Source organism: Oncorhynchus kisutch, linkage group LG20 (genome assembly GCF_002021735.2).
Source record: "Oncorhynchus kisutch isolate 150728-3 linkage group LG20, Okis_V2, whole genome shotgun sequence".
Taxonomy (NCBI): Eukaryota; Metazoa; Chordata; class Actinopteri; order Salmoniformes; family Salmonidae; genus Oncorhynchus; species Oncorhynchus kisutch.
The window spans coordinates 26,540,242-26,559,318 of NC_034193.2; the positions used below are offsets into that span (position 1 = coordinate 26,540,242).

At 41.6% G+C, this 19,077-nt stretch overlaps 1 protein-coding gene and 1 non-coding gene across 2 annotated transcripts in view; one reads left to right on the forward strand and one right to left on the reverse strand.

The window, feature by feature from the left end:
* Window positions 1-10,179: 10,179 nt before the first annotated feature.
* Window positions 10,180-10,251, reverse strand: trnac-gca (transfer RNA cysteine (anticodon GCA)). The gene has a single exon. It is a non-coding gene; the product is annotated as a tRNA-Cys (tRNA).
* Window positions 10,252-10,795: 544 nt separating this feature from the next.
* LOC109865557 (LIM and SH3 domain protein 1) overlaps window positions 10,796-19,077 on the forward strand; it is a 36,774-nt gene continuing 28,492 nt past the window's right edge. Inside the window, exons 1-3 of the mRNA XM_020453830.2 lie at window positions 10,796-11,243; window positions 12,428-12,522; window positions 13,280-13,364. Coding sequence (XP_020309419.1) covers window positions 11,175-11,243; window positions 12,428-12,522; window positions 13,280-13,364 — 249 coding nt within the window. The 5' untranslated portion in view covers window positions 10,796-11,174. The remainder of the gene's footprint in view (window positions 11,244-12,427; window positions 12,523-13,279; window positions 13,365-19,077) is intronic.

Consider the following 19,077-nt stretch of genomic DNA (forward strand, 5'->3'; position numbering starts at 1 on the left):
GTTGGAATACCACCGCATCAATTATTTGAACAACTGCTGAGTGGCTTCCCCAAGCTGCATGATAACAGTGATTTCAAACTAGTTAATTCATCACAACGGTCAATTTCTGTGCAGTGTTTGGCTGCTCTAACAAGGCAGGAAAGATTTACAGATTTACAGATTACCCACAATTATGAAACACCAAGGAGATAAGACTCAAGAACTGTGAAAAAAAAAGAGTTTGTCCGTCAAGACCTGAATCCACTGGTAAATATGATAGATTTTTTGTTTCTTTCAGCTGTTATGCAAACCAGGTGTTAACAAGACTAAGTTGGCCAACATTAGATAGCTAGATGGCTTATAATGACACAAGGCAAGACCATGATACAGGAGGCAGATGGTTTGAGCTCTGATATTTATTATTGTCCAAGGGGTAGGCAAAGGTTGGTCAGGGACAGGCAAGAGTTCACAACCAGGTCAGAGTCCAAAACGGTACAGGGCAGCAGGCAGGCTCGAGGTCAAGGGCAGACAGAATGGTCAGGAAGGTGGGCTCAGAGTCAAGACAGGCAAGTGTCAGAACCTGGAGGATGAGGAAAAACAAAGACTGGGCAAAAAAATAAAGAATCAGGAGCTAGGAGAAAACCGCTGGCAAACAAAACGAACTGGCACAGACAGACAGAAAACACAGGTATTTTTACACTGGGGATAATGGGGACGATGGGCAACACCTGGAGGGGGGTGGAAACAAGCACAAGGACAGGTGAAACAGATCAGGGTGTGACATAGCTTGTAGTCTAGCAATTTAGCCTGTATCTCTTACATAGGCAGTGCGCTGTGTGAGTTTATAGTTTTGGGGAAGCAATTTTTGTTCACCATAAAAATGCACCTTTTATAACAAAGGATTGCATGCATGTATCATCGCATTTGCAGATTAAGGTAAGCCTACTATTCCTACTGTGATGAGTAGATTGGATAGTCATAATTTAGGCTATTAATGAGCGTATAGTGACATAAGCCTATATCAGATGTTTCTTTCCTTTGCACTGGAAAATTGTGGCCTTTGATAAACATTTTAATGAAATTCTTCTACACTTTAAATTACAATCTTTTTTGAATACGACAATAGACTAGACCTACTTTGCTGACACTGACAACAGATCAATAAAAACAACCTTGTCTTGATTGCAACCATGTAATCTAGGCCTACTGTATGATAAGGGGGTGACGGCTAGAAGGGATTTTGTTTTATTTTAGCTAACCCTAACTCTTAACCTAAGTCTCCTAACCTGCTACGAAAAGTAAAATCTGCAGCAACATCCATTTCTCCTTTTACTACTTTGTCCTTTTCCAGATAAGAAAGGAGACATCCCTCAGTTATACAATGTGGTTGCCATATGCTGTGTTTTGGTCAATCTGAATGATTCTGTTGTGCCATTTGAGTAGAGAGCACCTTCACCTTGTCGCCGTGACAAATGTGCCCCCTTAAATCATATGAATACATAAAATGTCATTTGGAACATGTATACTGAACAAAAATAAATGCAACATACAACAATTAACAATTTTACTGAGTTACAGTTCATATAAGGAAATCAATCAATTGGAATTTCATTAGGCCCTAAACAATGGATTTCAGGCTGCTGAGGGGAGGACAGCTCATAAATGTCTGGAACTGAGTGAATGGAATGGCATCAAACATGGAAGCCATGTGTTTGCTGTATTTGATACCATTCATCTCCAGCCATTACTACGAGCCCATCCTTCCCATCCTTCCTTTCCTTCCCAACCTCTTGTGCTGGGAATACAGATATGCATCCGTTGGTCACAGATAAAGGTAAGGGCGTGGATCAGTAAACCAGCCAGTATCTGGTATGACCACCATTTGACTCTTGCAGCATGACACCTCTCCTTCACATGGAGTTGATCAGGCTTGATTATGGAATGTTTTCCCAACTCCTCTTCAATGGCTGTGCGAAGTTGCTGGATATTGGCGGGAAATGGATCACTGGTGTACACGTAGATCCAGAGCATCCCAAACATGCTCAATTAGTGACTTTTCTGGTGAGTATGCAGGCCATGGAAGAACTGGGACATTTTCAGCTTCCAGGAATTGTGTACAGATCCTTGGGACATGGGGCCGTGTATTACCATGCTGAAACATGAGATGATGGCGGAGGAATGGCACGACGATGGGCCTCAGGATCTCGTCAAGGTTTCTCTGCATTCAAATTGCCATAGATAAAATGCAATTGTGGTCGTAGACCGTAGCTTATGCCTGCCCATACCATAACCCCAGCGCCACCTTGGGGCACTCTGTTCACAACGTTGACATCAGCAAATTACTCCCCCACACAACGCCATACACGTGTGCATGGGTGCATTGCAACTGCCCGTAAGGCAAATGCCATCATGGATCCCAACTCCGGTCCTCGTGTACCACCAACAGTAGACATTTTTATTGTAGCCCGAGACAAGCACACCTGATTCAACTAATCAGGCCCTCAATGAGTTGAATCAGGTATGTTTGTCTGGGGTTGCACCTTCGGACAGGTATTCAGGTCTGACCACACCCACGAAGTGGCCAGGAAGGTGACATTGTCATCTGGCACCATGTCATCCTATGTGATGATGAATGAGAACTGGATGATCCTGTCCTGGGTTATGCTGCAGTCGGAGAGTGAGCAGTCCCTGGAGGCTACCAAAGAGGACCAATCACTACAGCGCTGCTGGCATTGGGCTATTTAAGTTCTGAATATCATCTACCAAACCTAACAGGATTTATCCGGAACATATTTGCAATGTGTTTCCACAGTGGGAAAAGCAGAAGTATTTTCTTTTTTGCTATGATCAGCTCATGAAAAATTTTCTATTTTTTTCTCTTTGTGTAAATAGGGACTGCTGTGCTGCATTCTGAGTCCCGGACTCCCAGCCTCATGAGCATCTCCTGTGGGCTGCCTGAACGACCACAGAGGCTATAGTGGCAGAGGTCACATCTGAGAACTTGGCTAACAACTGTGCCTCACGGAGCAAGTTCAACAAGGACATCAATGTAAAACTAGACTTGTTCCACTGCATGCAATGGTTCGCCAGAGAGTGTGTCTCGGAACACCATCCACTATATAGCTCCTCCTGCAAGTTCCTGTCCACAGCCTTCATGTAACGGCTTAATCTTTTTAATAAACAACTGAACACTTCAAAAATACAAAACAACAAAGTGACAACCGAAACAGTTCTATCTGGTGCAGACACACAAAGACTGAAAATAGCCTGTTTTCCTTTGTGTTTTGTGGTTATCTAAATATGGTTCTCAATCAGGGACAACGATAGACAGCTGCCTCTGATTGAGAACCATATCAGGCCAAACACAGAAATAGAAAAACTAACAGACTGCCCACCCCAACTCACGCCCTGACCATACTAAATAAAGACAAAACAAAGGAATAAAGGTCAGAATGTGACACTTCACTGTGGCAGGCCAGGCTGACCTGAATAATCTGAAGGTCTACACCTTCTATGGGATTGTCCCTGCTAAACCCACCAAGCAGCAAATCTGAAAACAGTCAATTCTTTACTTTGAGGTTTACTTTAAACGAAAGGCATATTTACGACAGTGTTGGAAAACAATCCTTTGTACAAATAAAACGCAATACTTTTTTTATTTTTTAACATTAAACAGACCTTAAACAACTATTCAGCATTGTTGCATGAAGAAATAGGTGTTGATTGGCTTTTATTGACCTACCTCACAAAATATGGATGCATTGCTCTGAAGATGCACTCAGTTGTCCCCCGAGCACTTGCAAAGTACTCTATGTCACAGAAGCAAATGGCAGTTAAAATACTGAATTCAAGTAGCAATACATTTAGTTGTTAAATTGTGCACCCATATTTCCATGAAGCTACCATAATTCAATCAATATAGGCTATGCAATATATGATTATTTTTCATGCCTCTCATGTTCAATGAGTACAGCAAGCTAGCGGTCAGGCTGATCTTCAGCTAAATTTAGGCCAAAACGGATGGACTAAATACTATTTTGGGGTGAAATAACGGCTGTGACTGACGGAACTGATGTCGCCCATAATTTGACGTTGTGTGCTGAGTGGTTTAAAGATGTACCTACTGCTGAACCTCAGGTCAAAAATAATTCTGGCTATGCAGGTCCTGGAGATGTAAAGAGTGATTTCTGCCCTGGGAGAAAGCAGAAAGCTGTCAAGTCCTGTCTGGTGTGTCTGGAGTCTTACTGGGGCATTCCATCCAGGATTGGCTCAAAGATAGATATGATCAGTGGCGATTTTAGTATGTAAATCTTGGTGGGGCGAAAAAAAAGAAAAGTGGATTGCATGCCAGCAAAGCCACAACACAAAATTAATACATTAATTGCACTATAACGGTGACAAATGGTGCCCACAAACTGTTAGTGCCTACATAAAGCTGTCCCAACAGCAGTCCCAACACCTTACAACTTGCTACACCTGGCTATCAGCGGAGCCTGTCTGACAGCGAAACAGTTCATTCAGACTCATTTACTGCCTTTAAAAAAAATAGCTGATATGGCTGACTTGCTTAAACAAATGTGGTTTCTAATGACAATTGAAATGTAGAAACTATGGCATATGGGGACGACAAGCGGATAAGAGGCAAACTGTAATTTCAATTAAGACAATGAGCGAGCTAGGACAGACGTAACATTAGTCAATATAACTATTTGTTTAGCACTTTTGAAATGTACAGCGACAGAATTCAGAACATGAACCGTTCTGACAGTGCTCTCCCTGTACACCAAGTTAGAATCATAGGATAAATAAAGGGGGCAAATAAGCAGACAATAAAAGCTCTTACAATATTCAATGATTACATTTCTCTAAAACAGACCAAATTAGACCAAATTACTAGAGTGAGACACATGGGATGCTAATATCTTACTACACAACATACACTTAGTATTACTTTCTTAGCTACAGTAAACATACCTCCCTGGCATATTACATCATTTTTGAAGCAGCATACAATACATTTTTGGTTGGCTTACTTGAACAGTAAGGTGGCGCGGCGGTCCTCTGAGTTAAGAGTTGTTTTGAGCATGGCACAAATCGTGCTTCATTGACAGCATGGCCAATGTTGAATGTTTATCATTTTAAACTTGGAAAATAGCCCCTTAATCCCAGATTTGGGACCACACAGCCACTGTCACTGATTCCTTCCAAACCACTCGTTGAATTTGCAATTTCCCACTTGTTGTCTAATGTTTATGTCCAATGGCCGATGAGCACCGATACATTTTATCTATAATTTATCTTCATATTACAAGGATTAAAAATGATTTGCCAGTAGACTTGATTCATGATGATGACTGCTAGCTAAGATTGTGAAATTATGATGTTGACATGATCAGTCCAATAAAAGCTACTGTAGATATAACGTGATTTGACGTCATTTTATCTGTGGTCAATGACCTTGAGCCTTCTTGAATGGTCACTTCTATGGCAGCAGCCGAAGGGCTAGAATTTTCAATGTCTTCTCTGACACTTGACAGTGACGTAAAGTTCCCATGAGTGACAGAACACTGAGCCAATCAAAGCGCAACATTCCATATTTTCTGCTGGCTTGCCCCACCACCACAGAAAGCACTGAGCTATGCAGAAACACCTACATTTTGGAGCTGACTTACTCAAGAAACCCAAAAAGAGGCCATGTTTATATGCGGCTTTATTCAGTCAATGATATATATTATTTTACATTGTTTGCAAACTGATGTGGGACATGTATTAATGCCAAAATAACATGCAAAACAGGCAATCCCCCCCCATTTGTTTAATTTATTTTTGCTAAAAATGTGGGGCTCAAAACAGGTGGGGCTCTACCCTGAATGACGGGTCGCCACTGGAGATGATGTTTAGATTAGGAATACAATTTCTTTATATCCATTTATGGATAATTAAAAATATAAACCTAAATATTTAAAAAGTGCCCTTTTTAAGTTTGTTGATTTTTAGACAATATAGTCTACGAGAACATCACATTTCCAGAGTGGGCTCTCTGCTGCTCTAGCACTGCAGTGGCAGCAAATCACCAATTTTGACTTTATTCCTATAGTAGCCTAGACCAGTGGTTCCCAACCTTTTTTGCTTACTGTACCACCAACTGAATTTTACTCTGCCCGGAGTACCCCTGAAGTGCCCATCATGTGCATTTTACCAGTAAGCTTATGGTCTCGAGTACCCCATGTGGATAGGCCAAGTACCCCCAGGTCCTAGTACCCCTGGTTGGGAACCACTGGCCTAGGCTATACGGCCAGCAGTCTGTGACAGTATGCCTTTTCAGTTTGTTTAAGAACTGCCAATACACTCGTACATACAAGTCGAAGAAATACTACTGTTGAAGATATGCTACTTTTAAATGGAGATGTTGTCATGGGTCTGCCCACTTTCCATCTCTAGCCTATAGTTAACCAGGTTCAGACCCATATCATGAACAGAGTTCCAAAGCAGGGTCAAATAACTTGGAATGACCCAAAACACTGAAGGGATACCCAGGTAAGTCTGGCTATTCACCTGTATAACTATAAGCCAGGCCTGGGCAAAGGCCGGCCCGGGCGCCATATGCAGCCCAAAGACCTGGTTCAATACAGCCCGCAGAATCATGCACAGATCATATAAAGAATTTGTGATAGAAAGGTTTTGAAAAACATATTTGTTATTCAAATTAAAAGCCCAATGAGTACTCATCTTTGTGTAATGATTTAACTCCCACCGCTTGCTGGACAGTTATTTTGAAGGCACGTATAAATAACAACTGCACGAGGACAGACAGTGACTGACAGGCTGACACACACGTCATAGTTACACATTGTAGCTAGCTAGAAATTGCGCAAAAATGTGTTTTTCAAAGATTTCAAAGGAAAGGAAAGTAGACAATGAATGTAGGGTGTTCCAGCAAGAGTGGACATCAAAATATTTCTTTATTGAAATATCAGGGAAAGCTGTGTGCTTAGTGTGCAAAGAGAGCATCGCTGTCTTGAAAGACTACAACTTGTCCTGACACTTTCAGATGAAGCATGCAGAGAAATATAGGAATATGTCTTCTGAGCAGAGGACAAGTACATCGAAAGGTGTGGCTTTCTCAGTTGCAAAAGCATCAAGGACTTTTCACAAAACTGCATTCAGAAAATGACGGAATTGCGAGAGCTAGCTATGTACTGTCCCACAAAATTGCTAAACGTAGCAAGCCATTCGCTGAGGGCGAATTCATGAAATAATGTTTAATTGACTCAGCAGCAATACTTTGCCCCGACAAGAAAGAGCTGTTTGAAAATGTTTCCCTGTCAAGACGAACATCGCAGAGAAAATGGAACAACAGTTGAAAGACGAGGTAAAGGATTTCACCTGTTTCTCCTTGGCCCTGGATGAGAGCAGTGATCAAATCAAAATCAAATCAAATCAAATTTGATTTGTCACATACACATGGTTAGCAGATGTTAATGCGAGTGTAGCGAAATGCTTGTGCTTCTAGTTCCGACAATGCAGTAATAACGAACAAGTAATCTAACTAACAATTCCAAAAAAACTACTGTCTTATACACAGTGTAAGGGGATAAAGAATATGTACATAAGGATATATGAATGAGTGATGGTACAGAGCACGTGACACAGCGCAGTTGTTGATATTCTTACGAGGCATAACCCCAGACTTTGAAATTACAGAGGAGCTTGCTTCAGTGCAGGCAATGAGGAGCACAACCACAGGGAAATATTTATTAGAGGAGGTTAATAAGTGTGTGGCAAAGCTGGGACTGAGTTTTGAAAAGTTATCCAGTGTGACCACTGAAGGGTGCCCAAACTTGACAGGAAAAATGTTGGCCTTTTGAAAAAGATACACGATCAAGTAGCTGAGCTGAACCCAGATCAGAAAATTATTTTCCTGCATTGCATTATTCATCAGGAGATGCTCTGTAAATGTGTTCTGAAAATGAGCCATGTTGTGGATACAGTCACTAAAGTGATACATTTCATAAGAGCAAAATCTTTAAACCACAGACTGTCTCCACAGACTGTCTCTGTCTCACTGTTGGAAGAGACAGAGTTGGGTCATGCAGATCTCCCCTACCACACAAACGTGAGATGGCTGAGTTTGGGAAGGTGCTTAAATCCAATCAAATTTATTTATATAGCCCTTCGTACATCAGCTGATATCTCAAAGTGCTGTACAGAAACCCAGCCTAAAACCCCAAACAGCAAGCAATGCAGGTGTAGAAGCACGGTGGCTAGGAAAAACTCCCTAGACAGGCCAAAACCTAGGAAGAAACCTAGAGAGGAACCAGGCTATGTGGGGTGGCCAGTCCTCTTCTGGCTGTGCCGGGTGGAGATTATAACAGAACATGGCCAAGATGTTCAAATGTTCATAAATGACCAGCATGGTCGTATAATAATAAGGCAGAACAGTTGAAACTGGAGCAGCAGCACGGTCAGATTGACTGGGGACAGCAAGGAGTCATCATGTCAGGTAGTCCTGGGGCATGGTCCTAGGGCTCAGGTCAGTTAAAACTGGAGCAGCAGCACGGCCAGGTGGACTGGGGACAGCAAGGAGTCATCATGTCAGGTAGTCCTGGGGCATGGTCCTAGGGCTCAGGTCCTCCGAGAGAGAGAAAGAAAGAGAGAAGGAGAGAATTAGAGAACGCACACTTAGATTCACATGGGACACCGAATAGGACAGGTGAAGTACTCCAGATATAACAAACTGACCCTAGCCCCCCGACACATAAACTATTGCAGCATAAATACTGGAGGCTGAGACAGGAGGGGTCAGGAGACACTGTGGCCCCATCCGAGGACACCCCCGGACAGGGCCAAACAGGAAGGATATAACCCCACCCACTTTGCCAAAGCACAGCCCCCACACCACTAGTAGCGTCGGAAGGTGGGTGAGATTGTTCGCTTCTACTTAGAAGGGTGTGGGACCTGAAGTTGGAGATTGCTGAGTTTTTACAAATGAAAGGAAAATATGTGGATTTCCCTCAACTGCAAGATAAAGAATGGTTGGCCGATTTTGCCTTCAGCGTGGACATCATGGCCCTCATGAATGAACTGATTTCCAAACTACAAGGGAAGAGTCTTTTGCACATCAGATGTACAGCCTTGTCAAAGCCTTCAAAGGAAAATTACTCCTCCTGACCCGCCAAGTAGAAGCCAACAATCTCACCCACCTTCCGACGCTACTAGTCTGTTCCTCATCAGATGACCAGTCATTTTGAGGATTTCAACGTGTTGGAAAATGACATGCTGTTGGTTTCCTCTCCTTTCACCTTCAATGTGGATAACGCTCCCACTGACCTGCAACTTGAGCGTATCGATCTTCAGTCTGATGCAGTGATTGGAGAACTATTCAGAACAATGTCACTGACAAGATTCTATGCATCACTCGATGAACAAAACTTTCCAAAGATTAGGAGTCATGCTCAGAAGGTGTTTGCACTGTTTGGGTGAACCTATGTACGTGAACAGACATTTTCAGTGATGAAATATAACAAGTCAAGGCACAGATCATCTCTCATTGACTCTCACCTCTCAGCAATCCTGCGCATAGCGACGTCAGAAACTATACCTGACTTCACTGCTATACCTGCCCAGAGATTTCACACCTCACACTGATTGAGTAGTTTAAATGTAATGTTGAGCTCTCTCTCTGTCTTGTGTTTTTGTGCATACCCGTTATCAAGAGTTCCTTCCGTGGTGTTGAATGCACAGTGTACTTTTCCCTCCGTGTAGTTCCTTGCATGTTTAATAATGAAAATGCCTACCAAAAGGAGAACATGGATGTGTTTAATTTCTGTGCATGTTAAAAAAGTAAAATAAGTAGCATATCTGGATGTGATTTACAGTAGATATATCTGTCAACACAGTCATACACATCATGTATGTGGATTATACATACATGATGTATAATACATCATGTAATTATACATCATGTATAATCCTGTAATATCATTCTGGCCCGCTAATGGCAAAATATATTCTAATGTGGTCCTCCATTGCAAATAATTGCCCAGGTCTGCTGTAAAACCATACATCCCTCCATTTGTACTGCATTACTGCCCTACATATCTACCATATACATCAGCTTCAGGATACCAATATTATGACGTGTGAAAAACTTTTTCAAGCGATCAATATCCTACTGATAAAATATGCATCGCCAAAATGAGGGGGCACCTGGATTTGAACCGGGGACCTCTTGATCTGCAGTCAAATGCTCTACCACTGAGCTATACCCCCGTTAACGGTAAATCTTCACATTTAACAGTTTATGTAGTCTACACCACAATTGTTTATGGTGTTCTGATAGTAATGGTGTTTTATGAGGAAAGGCAGCAAAAACGAAAATATTTCTAAACACATCTACATCTACCAGCACGGAAAATCTCAGATATGTGGCAATGTAAATCGCGTCCATGACACCAAAGGAGCATGTTCTCAATTTAACACTTGGTCGATCAAACCATTCTATGCGTTTGTCTAATTCCCCACAACATAATAGGGGGTAACACAATTCTGGTTTCTATATTTGTGTATTTATGTATGTAGCCTATTATGTACGTTTTTAATGGGGGTGGGGGTCATTTTTGTCATTTTCTTCTCCAATAATGGTTAACACATGGCATCATTGTTCTCTGACTGAGCTTGTTTTTATTTCTTTGATGGTTATTTGCCTAGCTACTAGTACATGTTGAGACTACTGCAACGCCCTAGAACTTGGCACACTCATCCAGGATTGCAACTTCTGTAGGTCTCCCCCTAAACTACAAGTTGCGAATGACTTGAATACCATAACCATACTTGTGCCAATGTTGTTTATAACAGCAAATACAATACACATCTGCTGTACTCCTTATAAGGTTATTACGGAGCAAATAGTCTGCTTGACGGTTCTACATCATTACAGCGGTACCGCCTTCCCTCTCCGCTCTCCGAAAATAAGCCTCTCCCTCTCGCCTCACAACCGAGTTTTCATTTAATCAATTTCGTGAACGCGCGCACCTAGTAAGAATTGTGCGCTGTCAAAAAACTGACTATTGGAATTTAGAATATCTGCAGATTTAACTGACGCTATTTTGGATAGGTTCGCTTCAATAGGTCTACACCAGAATATTAATTTCATTGCGTCCCGTTATTTCTGAAAGAGGATTTTCCCTTTCGCCATGAATCCGTTATGTGGAAGATGCAGTAAAATGGTTTACCCCACGGAAAAAGTGAATTGTCTAGACAAGGTAAGGCATGATTCGGCCGCAATTTGGCCTACGCATATTCACAGAATAGAATAAACTATATTGAGGGAGTTGGCTATCTTCTTTGTGCAAGCGCATTTTGGGTGCATGGGTGGCTGCTGATAGAAGGGAAAAAAACAATGAATGATAAATGATCTAGTTGCACTAAGAGTTCACAAGTTTTGCTGTGTCAATGATAGCCTACATTCTGCCAATGTTTGTTTACATTATGCTTAGTCTTTTGGGAAATGTACAATGGATGGGCTAGCCTATAATAACATTGTCTGATGTGGGTAGTATTGCTTATCTATCCAGCTCTGGCTAAATGCATCCAGTCCATATATAATAATACAATTTACTCCATGTTACGTTTTAATCCCCTGTTTGGTAGCTGATTCCTGTTGTAATAGGCTGTAACATGCAATTACAACTGCAAGGTGTGCATGACAGGCTAGATATACATTCTCCTCTTTACATGACCAGTGAATTGGAAGCTCAACAAATCTCTATGTCCCTCTCTACATCCACAACATGGTGTTAATAACCCTGGTATTGTGAACAGTATGAACATAATGTTGTGTGTGTGTGTGTGTGTGTGTGTGTGTGTGTGTGTGTGTGTGTGTGTGTGTGTGTGTGTGTGTGTGTGTGTGTGTGTGTGTGTGTGTGTGTGTGTGTGTGTGTGTGTGTGTGTGTGTGCGTGCGTGCGTGTGTGTGTGAAATCTGGAACGTTGAAAGCACAAAAATCCCTCCAAATATATTTTACACTTGCTTTATGGATTTCTTCTGAATCAAGTCTGAAAACTCAATTTCCCATGTCACCTCGCTCCGAGTCCACACGGGTCAGGAGGATATGGTGGTTTTGTGAGTCATGGAACGGTGGTGCAGCTGTGCTTTAATGTTAGAAGAATGGAATTTTCCCATGCTGTCATTGTAGATTACATTTAATTTGCCATTACACTTGGATTTGCTTTTCCCATGGGGCAAACATTCCAACAGTCATAGATTTAGTCATACTCGAGTCGTGACACTAGTCTTAAATCATGTAATTGAGCTATTTATCCTCATATTCCCCCTCTCTCCCTGCTCCCTGTCTCCTTCCATCTCTCTACCCCGTCCTTCCATCTTTCTCTCTCTCCACCCGTCCATATCTCTCCCTCCATCTCTTTCTCTCCATCCATTCTTCACAGTACTGGCATAAAGGATGTTTCAGCTGCGAGGTGTGCAAATTGACCCTTAACATGAAGAATTACCAAGGCTTCGACAAGAAACCCTACTGCAGTATGTGAGTATATCACACAGCATACCATTGATATTATCGTCCATGTTTGTATCTGTCTGGCAGGCACTGCAAGCACGTTGTATGGTGTGCTAGGTGCTTTTCATTTGAATTTCCGTTCATGCAGGCAGGCAGACAGACAGATAGACAATGATCCCTCCAACTACACTACAATGTGCTACGGGAATGACAAGACAGTAGGGCTATTGTCATGTCATTGAAAAGGTGATATAGAGAAGTGGGACTAGGCAGACAGACAGACGGGCGAAGGGAGGGAGGAACAGAGACAGAGACAAATCTGTCAGTTGTCTGACAAGTCTTACATTTTCTCCCACACTCCCCTATGGGGACTAGATCAAATGAACCCAGAAAGGATTGTGCACAGGATGTATGACAGGGTGCAGTTGGCAAACTGACAAACAGACACAGACATGCTGCGTGTCCATCTGTGTGTGTGTGTGTGTACTCACAGTAGTGTGTGTGTGGTGGGATTAACTGCTAATCCAGGATGTATTTTACCTGTGTGCACACACCCTTCTCCAGATGGGGGCATTATAGGAGGGCCTTCTTAACATAGATTACCTTAGCTTCAACCACCCAAGTTTAGTTTGGTCAGTGCTCTGGAAAGGCCCAAAAATTCCACTGAAAATCAATTGACAGTGGCAAAAAAAAAGCCCAAATTGAAAGAAATGTACATTCTTACCCTGCATATGCCTCTTCACATCCTGCTCTAATATCTCTTCTCTTTGGCTCTTTGTTGCAGGCACTACCCGAAGAGCTCCTTCACCTCCGTGATTGACACCCCAGAGAACCTGCGACTCAAACAGCAGAGCATGTTGAACAGCCAGGTTAGAACACTGATACTACTTAACTCTAAGGGCCTGTTTCCTAGACAAAGAGTCAACCTAGTCCTAGACTAAAACGCACAAAGTACTTTCAATGGAGATTGTCCATTGAAAAAGGGGTTTTGTTTGTGGTCCAGGACACTATCTGTGTGAAACTTGCCTATCTGTGTGTATATACCCATATAATTTATTTATTTATTTTACCTTTATTTAACTAGGCAAGTCAGTGAAGAACAAATTATTTTATACAATGGCGGCCTACCTCCACGGCCAAACCCTCTCCTACCCAGATGACGCTGGGCCAATTGTGCGCCGCCTTACGGGACTCCCGATCACGGCCAGTTGTGACACAGCCTGGAAACAAACCAGGGTCTGTAGTGACGCCTCTAGCACTGCTATACAGTGCCTTAGACCGCTGTGCCACTCGGGCGGTATAAGCGTTTATAAGAGTGCAAAGGCCCTCAAATCAACATCTAGGGCCTCTTTAACCAAATTGAAGTTGAAACCAATTTATTTTAGGCTGGGAATCAAAGACAACCCAGATTCACGTTCCTGTGCCCAGAGATAGACTTCTAAATCCTGCCTGCATTAGACCTTACCTTGCAGGGCTCACACCCACTTGGTGTCGTACTGTAACCTCTCTCTAACCTTTTTTCCTCCCGTCATTGCTACCCAGTTACCATAGTAATCTTTCTTTAATCCTGTGGCATGACCTCTTCTATCTTCCTTTTCCTCTCTCTATCTCCATCTCTTACTCCGTCACTCAGTAAGACAGATTGAACCCAACTCTCTACCCCGCTGTCATGACAATTGGATTCCTTCTACAACTGATGAATCCTTCTTTACCCTCCTTAGAAACTAACACACACTCACACAGACACATATACACACACTTTGCATGGCCCAATTTGAACTCACATATTAGTAATGAGGCCATGGAAACACACACGCACACACAAACACATACTTTATCTATCCAGCAATTACCAACATGGGCACTGCAGACACCCTACTGCAAAAGGTTACCAACCTAGGGGTCGAGATAAAGTTTCCTGGGGGGTTTCCGGAGCCTTACGTGATTTGAGGGGTAAAAAAAAAGATCCTTATTAAATAAACCAATGTATAATGATGAATATCTCTGCAATGCTTTAGGCTAGAAACAACCAACCATAAACTGCATAAGAAAGACACAATCCTGTTGCACATAGGGATATCCTCGGTTTGACATTCAGAGGCTGAGCTACAACCTTCAGTTGTCACAAATATTTGTTGCCATCAATTGAGCTATTCACTTTCTGAAAATGACACAAAACCATAAAGCATTTTGCTACTTTGATAGTCCACGGTGTTCTGAATAAGAGGTTAAAATGGCTTAAAATACAATATTACATATTGGTAGGGAGATAACCTCAAATGAGCGAGACTTGATTTCCCCCGTCATTTTCCCCGTCATTATTATCATGAAATAGCATACACAACAATAGATGTCATGCTAAACTACGTAAAATGGTTACCCATGGTTACCCATCAAAGGGACATCCAGCCAACTTGACACCACTGTGGGAAGCATTGGAGTCAACATGGGCAAGCAAACTTGTGGAACACTTTCATCACCTTGTAGAGTCCATGCCCGACGAATTGAGGCTGTTCTGCAACTTAATATTAGGAAGGTGTTCTTAATGTTTTGTACACTCAGTGTACATTACCATGAACAAAGATGATCCAATCCAAGATGAACAATCCAATACAGAATCTCATGTGCATAATAACTCATAATCCTTTATACATGTAGTTATAGCTTAAAGTGTATTATGCATAGCTAATAAGGCTCTGTGGATGTGTTTATAATGCATTATGAAGAAGGTATTCATAAGAAGTGTTACCTATAACTCTTCCCTAAAACAATAGTCATGGATAAGGCTGGTCTTATCCTTTCAGGCTGGTCTTATCTTTTCACTTGTTGTATGACATCACATGTTATGTATGTTTCTGACATATGTACCAAGATGATTAAATAAACCTAAACCTATTACTAGCCACGCTGATACCAGTAAAGCCTACCCGCAGCCACAAAATGGTAGTCAAACGTGAATCAAATATTTGACTGAGGCTTTAAGGTCAACCAGAGTTACATGCAATTCTTCCCACTACCATAGATGTTAAAGGTCCAATGCAGCTCTTTTTGTATCAATATCAAATCATTTTTGGGTGACAATTAAGTACCTTACTGTGTTGTTATCAATTAAAATAATCAAAAAGAAACAAAAATAGCTTCTTACCAAAGACCAATTTCTCAAGCAACAATTTTGCTAGGACTGTCTGGATGTGGGGAGCTAAAAACTGAAAACTGAAAACAACCTGTTATTGGCAAAGAGGTTTTGAACCAGATCCTATTAATTTACTGATTCCTAATCCAATGTTTGGAACTATCTGTCTTCTTGGTCTATTAACTAATTTACCACCTGGTGAAGACACCAGGCAGGCCAAAACTCCATCCCACCAAAACAGACAGAACTTTCACGCGGCCTTTTCAAACAGCTCTTACACTAAAGGGGCATTATCATCATTTTCACAATTTCACAGTATTATTCCAACCACATAGTGTGGAAATATATAAAACACAGGAACATTTAGTTTTTGACTGCACTGGGCCTTTAATGACAGTAGATACAGCCATATCTCAAAGATTAGCCATTCACATTTAAGTGGAAAAAAATGCCTCGTCTGTCAATTTGGTAAAACTTTTAGGGGAAGGTTTGACAAAAGGGAAATGTTAATGTAATGTTAAACAATATTCATGTTTAGTAACTTCTTAGAATCTTCCTATTGTAGGAGTGTACTTTCTGTAAACACTGTATGGTCCTTTCCCCCTCACTCTCACTCACACGAGCAAGGCCTTTTTATTGTTCATAAAGCATAACCATAAAAGTCAATGCACCCCTGCTCTCCCTCACTGAGAAAGCATATTCCTCATAGCATAGCAAGCACATGACTCACATCTGTGTGTGTGTGTGTGTGTGTGTGTGTGTGTGTGTGTGTGTGTGTGTGTGTGTGTGTGTGTGTGTGTGTGTGTGTGTGTGTGTGTGTGTGTGTGTGTGTGGCAAGGAGGAGCTCTCTCTTCTCTGCTATGGGTTGTTGTTAATGACTTTAGTACTTGTGGCTCCCAGCAGTTGGAGGCTTTAAAATTACGGGGGGTGTCTGGGGATCTGAATTCTTTGGAACCTTCTTCCTGACAGCTAAAAGTTCGAAGCTTCTCCGCATGTGCCAAATTCTCCACTATATGCACAGTTTCTGCTCTACTTGTTTGGGTGCCTAGAACAGGCTACTCTGGTGAATCTCAGTGAGGAATGGAGAATGGTGCTATTAGGTAGGGCTGTTGCGGTGAGTCAAAATTCCATGTAACCGTTGAGTCACGGTAATCTCCTTTTATGAACACCGGACATGCTTTGATAGTACACAACTTGCTAACTAACATCAGGTCCTAATGGCCTGGTACTCAGGGCTCTATTGTCCCTCTAACCACTCTGACATCAATGCAAATACAATCGAAAATCATCAAACACATCATCAAAACAGTATCATGCTTTTAAAACTCACCTCAATGTGATGATCAATATGAAGAAAGAAGTTCAGCAGCAGGTTGAAACTGAGTGTAAAACATGGTCGTTGTGGATGTTGTTTCAAAGCCTAGCGCAATGAAATAGACAGGTGACGATTAATTCAAAACATCAATACACGTTAGAGCTTATTCTTAGGCATATGAGCCCAAGTCTCAAAGGCTTACAGTTAGCCTACAATTATAGTGAATTTGTATTTGATTTTGAACAGCCTAGTAATAGGGCATTTTTTATATTTTCATAATTCATTGGGTGACACATTACCTATAGGTATACAGAGTATCTCACCACCATGTGTTTCCATCTACTCCTCCTCTCTTCTTTATTCCTTTCTTGAGCGTGTAGAGGGGCAGTCAACAGTTTAGTGAAATATATTTTGTTGCGAAAACATGTTACTATCAATGTTCCCGAATAGATTTCACAGATTTCACATGGTTTCTCAAATGAAGCACTGGGTAGCTGTAGAAACAGGGTTGGAGAGCCCACGGCGCAATGAGAGCATGCTCCTCAAACAGGGGTTGATGCATGGAGTTAAATAAGTGTTCTTATATTTAGTTATCAGCTGCTCATATTAAGCAACAGCTCCACTATAAAACCGAGCGTTGCCTTCATTCGCTATTCGAGTGCATACGGACTACATGTCTTTTCCCCCTGCCCCTGTTCCTGCCCATTTGATAATGGGCCATTGTACATCTAAACTAATTTGACATATTAATAAAGACAATATTACATTGAGAATATGGGTGAAGGGTGGGTGAAGATGGGTGAAGATATGATAACTTGATGAAAGTGAGGCAAGCTTCTTTTTTTTTTTTACTTTCTCAAATCATCAAGAGCCTGTATTCGTATCATGTAGCCTGTATATGTTTTGATTTCTAAGACATTGTTAGGTATCATTCACAATTAAAGTTGGCAAATAACTCTATAGGACCTGTAACAAATGATCACATTAACGCTCAACATAGCCACTTCATATGCGCCCTCGCTCCAGAATGGGAAAAATATCCCTTCTATTTTATTCAGCTAAGTCGAATTATATTCTTCTTACTATAAAATCATATAATATATATAATGGCACAGGACATATCTTGTCAGCTAAATTAACAAGCCTACATCCTATGGAAAGGAGCATAGCCAGATAACATACATTAGGCCAACTCTGTTCTTCTGAAATATATTTTCTTCATATCATGTTTCTTTAGACCTGACTAAAATAAATATTAGATTTATTGTGATGATGTATATTAAATTGACTTATTATACCTTTTTTAAATGTAAATGTTTCAAAGGCGTGCGTAAAGCGTTTTGTATGCAGCTAAACTTGTTTATGTTAAAAAACGGTCAATTACCGCGAGACGGGCAGACTTTTGCATGACGATAACCAGCTGACAAAATCTCATGACTGCCACAGCCCTACTAGGCAAAATATGTGTTTTGATTGAAACAAAACACAGGTATGCTACAGTTTGTTAACACCATCTGCTCTAAAATCTACTCACTGTACGTAATTCAGAACAACAATGTACCTCAAAACAACACTGTACATAACTCAAGAAGAGTTGCATATTCCTGTGAAAATTATTGAGATGAAATGGTTGACATTCAGATACTGCATGGATGTTTCCCTGATAAAACTTATCACTCACGATTTGTCACGCCTGCTTCCCGCTCTCCCTCCCTGGCGCTCGAGAGTGCTAGGCTGCCCAGCATTGCGCACTCCTACCACCATCATTACACACACCTGCTCCCCTCGTCACGGGCATCAGCGATTCATTGCACTCACCTGGACTCAATCGCCTGTGTTCCTCCCCTTTATCTGTCTGTTCCCCAGCTCTGTTCCCCGCGTCAGCATTAATGTTCGCTTGTAATTTTCTTCCCTGGTTCTGACGCTGTTCCTGTCCTGTTCCATGTCTGTGCTACATTAAATGTTCTACTCCCTGTTCCTGCTTCTCATCTCCAGCGTTGGTTCTTACACGATTGAAAGTTAGAAATGTGAAGCGAGGGTGACCACAAAAATGTGTGTGCAAATTAGGGGTAAAGAAACATGCACAGAATCTGATTCGGATCTTCAGCTCTGGGGAAGACCATTCCATGGGCAA